General features: G+C 66.0%; 1 protein-coding gene across 3 annotated transcripts in view; it reads left to right on the top strand.

The window, feature by feature from the left end:
* Positions 1 to 1,438: 1,438 nt before the first annotated feature.
* SPEF1 (sperm flagellar 1) overlaps positions 1,439 to 4,853 on the top strand; it is a 4,359-nt gene continuing 944 nt past the window's right edge. Inside the window, exons 1-6 of one of the 3 annotated variants that reach the window (XM_032441592.1) lie at positions 1,439 to 1,616; positions 2,713 to 2,824; positions 2,947 to 3,067; positions 3,654 to 3,720; positions 4,159 to 4,234; positions 4,390 to 4,504. In XM_032441592.1, the coding sequence (XP_032297483.1) occupies positions 1,493 to 1,616; positions 2,713 to 2,824; positions 2,947 to 3,067; positions 3,654 to 3,720; positions 4,159 to 4,234; positions 4,390 to 4,504 (615 nt within the window). In that variant the 5' untranslated portion in view covers positions 1,439 to 1,492. Of the gene's footprint in view, positions 1,617 to 2,712; positions 2,825 to 2,910; positions 3,068 to 3,653; positions 3,721 to 4,158; positions 4,235 to 4,389; positions 4,505 to 4,853 lie in introns of all 3 variants that reach the window. The other 2 variants (XM_015850256.2, XM_015850257.2) reach the window with 2 other exon arrangements.

The raw sequence follows: 4,853 nt of genomic DNA, 5'->3' as shown, positions 1-4,853 counted from the left end.
CAAGGGCCGGGTGAATGCTGCGGGGGTCTATGGGGCTGGGGGGTCTGGGTATGTGGGTTGAATGGCTATGGGGTCTATGGGGCTGTGGGGGCGACGAGGGCTGGTTGAATGGCTGCGGGGGTCTGTGGGTCCGGGGGGTTATGAGGTGGATGATTGAGGATGGGGGTGGAATTGGGGTCTATGGGGCTGGGGGCTCTGGGTATAGGGTTGAATGGGTGGTGGGGTCTGTAGGGCTGGGGGGGGCACGTGGGTCTATTGCATGGGGGGTTATGGGGGTGCATGCGTGGGGAGCTTTGTGGGCAGGGGTGCATGGCTGGGGGGGCTGTAGGGCTGGGGGGGAAGGTTATGGGGGGTTCACGCTTGGGGGGTCACCAGTGCGTGGCCAAGGGTGTGAAATGGGGGGGGGGGAACATGGGTGGGAGAGTTATGGTGAGTGGATGGTCTGGGGATGGGGCTGTGTGGCTGGGGGGGGTCTCCATGGCGGGGGGGGCAGTTTGTGCCTATGTGTTGTATGAGGCTGCCGGGACCTGGGGGGGTCAGGACAGGACACGGCCCCATCCCCCCCCCATCCCCCCCACCACGCGTCGCTGGGGCCGCTGAGACCCCAACGGGCACCGAGCGTCCATCTGTCCGTGTGTGTGTGTATGGAGGGGCCGCAGCCCCCCCCCAACCCCCCCTTTCTGATGCAAAGCGGCGCCGGGGGAGGCGCTGGCTCCTGGGTGGCCGCTTTCATCCATTGTCCCCCGGCCCCATTCTGTCCTTTCAGAGCGGAAAATAAAAGGGGGGTGTGCAAGCAGAGACCCCGACCCACAGCCACGAGGGGGCGGCCCCCCCGGCTGGGGACACGCTGGATCCTGCAAGGGGGGGGGGGGGGGTCCTGCGCTTCCCTTTGGGGGGGTGGATGTGGGGCTGTAGGGTGAGGGGCTCCTGGCCCTATAATTGCTTCCAGCCCCGGCTGTGGGGGGATGGGGGGGGGGTCCAGCCCAGCCCCCTTCGTACTCAAACCCCAATCAATGACGGGCAGTGGGGGGGGTCCTCATTCAGATGGGGGGTTGGAGGTTGCTGGGCCCCTTTTTGGGGGGGGGGCGGTGCTGGGCCCCTCGCCTGCAGCAGGACCTGGACAAGTGCTGCCTGTGCCCCCCCCAGGGCAGTACATGGGACCCCCCAGCCCCCAGCCCCCCCCTCCACAGGGGCTGCATTGGGCCGGCTGGCTTTAATGACCGCACAGGAGGGCTGCCATAATGATGACTCTAATTAACGACGGCCGAGGGGGGGGGCGGGAGGTCGGAAGTCCCTCGGTGTCCCACCCCCCGCCCCCTCCCCCCCAGGCCCTGCACCCCCCGCCCCCTGTTATTGAGGCTTCCAGCTTCTCCCCCCATCACTGCCGGCCCCTCATTCACTCCCGTTACCCCCCCCCCCATTACCAGGTAACCGCACGCCATGCTCCCATCCTGCCCCGCGGGCCCGTTTCCATGGCAGAGCGGTGGGCGCCATGGCCGCTGCTTTAGGCGGCGGGGAGCCCGGTGAGGGCGGCCTGAGGGCGCTGTACCGCTGGGTGGACGCCGTGCCGCTGTCCCGGCCGCGCAGGAACATCGCCCGGGACTTCAGCGATGGGGGTGTGCGGGCACGGCTGGGCCTTGGGGGGGGCCAGGCCTCGGGGTCGGGGCTGGGCCTAAAGAGGAGCCCAGGCCTTGGGATCAGGGCTGGGCCTTGGGGGGGTCCAGGCCTCGGGGTCGGGGCTGGGCCTAAAGTGGAACCCAGGCCTGGGTCAGGGCTGGGCCTAAAGGGGAACCTAGGCCTTGGGGTCGGGGCTGGGCCTTGGGGAGGTCCAGGCCTTGGGGTCAGGGCTGGGCCTAAGGAGGAACCCAGGCCTCGGGCTCAGGGCTGGGCCTAAAGAGGAGCCCAGGCCTGGGTCAGGGCTGAGCCTAAGGAGGAAGCCAGGCCTCGGGATTAGGCCCAGGCCTCATTGCCAGGCTCAAGGTTCAAGGCAGGCCCAGGCCTCAAGGGTGGTGCTGGGCCTCAGGAGGAATCCCGGCCTCACAGCAGGTCCAGGTCTCAGAGTTGGGCCCAGGCCCTGGGGACAAGCCCAGGCCTCAGGGGAAGTGCAGGCCTCAGGGTCAGGCCCAGGCCTCATTGACAGGCTTGGTGTTCAAGGCAGGCCCAGGCCTCAGGGTCAGGCCCAGGCCTGGGGGTCAGGGCTGGGCTGTGGGGGAGTGCAGGGCTTGGGGTCGGGGCTGGACCTTAGGAGGAACCCAGGGCTCGGGGGGGAGCCCAGTTCTAAAGGAGAGTCTGGGTCCCATAGTCATTGCTGGGCCTTGGGGAGTGCAGGCCTCAGGGTCAGGCCCAGGCCTCATTGGCAGGCTCAGTGTTGAAGTCAGGCCCAGGGGTGAGCCCTGTGGTTCGTGCTGGGCCTCAGGAGGAGACCCGGCCTCACAGAGGGTCCAGGCCTTGGAGTCGGGTCCAGGGCTGGGCTGTGGGGGGCTCCAGGCCTTGGGGTCAGGCCCAGGCCCCAGGGTTAGGCTCAGGCTCAGAAGAAATGCAGGCCCGGGGGTCAGGCCCAGGGCTGGAGGTCAGGGCTGGGGTACAGGGGGAGTCCAGACTTGGGGCCGGGCTGTGGCCTTGGAGTGAGGCCCAGGTCCTGGGGAAGCCCGGGCTGTGGGTGCAGGACGCTGCAAGGCCTGGTGCCCCAGAACCTTCTCCTCCCTTCTCCAGTGCTGGTGGCTGAGGTGGTGAAGTTCTTCTTCCCCGCCCTGGTGCAGCTGCACAGCTTTGTGCCCGCCAGCTCCACGCCGCAGAAATTGGCCAACTGGGGCCACCTCAACAGGTACCGGGGGTGGGCAGCGCTGTCAGAGTGGAGCTGGAGCCCTGATTTAAGGCCATCAAGGGATGCAGATCTGGACCCTTTTGTAGGAAGGTTCTGAGCAAGTTGAACTTCTCCGTCCCCAGTGAGGTGATCCGGCAGGTGGTGCAGTGCCAGCCAGGGGTGGTGGAGCAGGTGCTGCTGCTGCTGCGGCAGAAGATCGAGGAGAAGCAGAAGCAGGTCAAGGCAGCGCCTGGCCACGGGCAGGTCAGCAGGGCAGAGCTGGGGCAGGATCCTGTGGGGGAGCAGGGCTGGCACCGCTCGGAGCTGCAGGTGGCAGCCAAGCTTTGCTATGGGAACTATCACGTCCCCATTCACTCTGCAGCCATAAACTGGCCTGGTCAGGCCTGGAAGCGTCGCCATTAGCTGGGGTGGGGGAGGGCAAAGGGGGCTGGGTTGGGTGCACGGCTCTGGGATGGCTTCCTCCCCTGCCCCAGCCAAACCCTGAGCCCAAGAGGGTCCTGGTCCCTGTGGTGTGATGGGGGGACACCGGCCATGCAGGCTGGGTGCAGGCTGGGCCGTGTGTCCCAGCACTGGGGTCAGAGCAGGAATTCAGTACAGGGAGGGCTGTGGCTGTGCAGGAATTCAGGCTGATTAATCCCAGCCCTGCCTGCGGGTGGTAACCAGCACCATAACCAGCACCGGGCTGCACTGGGAGCCCCCTGCTCTGAGCCTCCCACACCCCATTGGCACCCCACAGTGCTCCATGAGGGCTGGGCTCCCCCGTCCTCCTGCATCAGGGCTGCTTCCCTGCACGGGGGCTGCTTGCGGGTTCACCCAGGTGTGATGTCAGTTCTCTCTGCAGGAGCCGGGCCTGCAGGCAGCACAGGAGATCAGCTACATGGACACGGGCAAGGCCGGTACGTGGCACCTGGGGATGCCCACAGCACAAAGGGGCTCCCTGCTGGGAGGGCTGCAAGCCCTGCCCTGTGCTGGGCACCTCCTGCCCAGGGATAGTGCTGCTATGGGAGCCTGGGGCTGCTGGGGGGCAGCTGCTAATTGAGGGAGATGCTAATTGTGCTAATTGAGGGAGATGGTAATTGTGCTGATGGAGGGAGGCGCTGGGGTGTGGGAGCTGCTGGTAGAGTGGGAGGCAATGGCAACAAGCTGCATCCTGGGGGTTCAGGCTGGACGTTAGGAACATGTATTTATTGTGAGGGTGGTCCTACGGGGGGGGCTAGCAGTTGGACGATGCCCTCTGTACCTTCTGCTCATCCCTGGGGGCTCAGGGGGGCTCTGACATGTTGGGAGGAACATCCTTCTGCCAAGTGTTGTGTTGTAACCGCTGTGCTTGACAGGCTGCACCAAGGGGAGGAGCACAGGAGGGGGCTGCACAGGAGGGGGCTGCACACAGGAGACCCCCACGGCAGTTGGGTGAGTGATGTTCCTGAGGTCCCTGTGGGGATATGGAGCCTGGCATGGGGCTACAGGGGAGCTGAGCGTGCACAGGGGCTGCACAGCACCAGGGGATGCTCTATGGGTGCTGTGCAGGGGTTGATCACCATCATGGTGCTTTGTTTCCTGCCCAGGGGCCATGAGATCCAGCAGCACGGTGCACAGTCTATGGGGGAGAACACGGCCGCCATGCGGCTGCAGCTGGCAGAGAGGGAGCAGGCGCTGCTCCTGGCACAGGAGACGGTGCAGGTGAGTCCATGGCAGCGCCCCCATAGCAATGCTGGGCACCCACTGCTGAGTGCCCACCAGAGCAGGAATTGAGGCCCCAAACGGGACGGCTGCCTGTGGGTCGGGGGGTTCCCTGTGTGTGAGGGCACCCAATGGGGCTCAGTGTGGGTTATGGGGTCCCTGTATGTGAGGGCACCCAATGGGGCTCAGTGTGGGTCAGGGGGTCCCCCTGTGTGTGAGGGCACCCAGTGGGGCTCAGTGTGGGTCAGGGGGTTCCCTGTGTGTGAGGGCTCCCAATGGGGCTCAGTGTGGGTTATGGGGTCCCTGTATGTGAGGGCACCCAATGGGGCTCAGTGTGGGTTATGGGGTC

This window comes from Coturnix japonica (genome assembly GCF_001577835.2).
Source record: "Coturnix japonica isolate 7356 chromosome 4 unlocalized genomic scaffold, Coturnix japonica 2.1 chr4random350, whole genome shotgun sequence".
NCBI lineage: Eukaryota > Metazoa > Chordata > Aves > Galliformes > Phasianidae > Coturnix > Coturnix japonica.
This window is presented reverse-complemented; position numbering and strand designations above follow the sequence as displayed.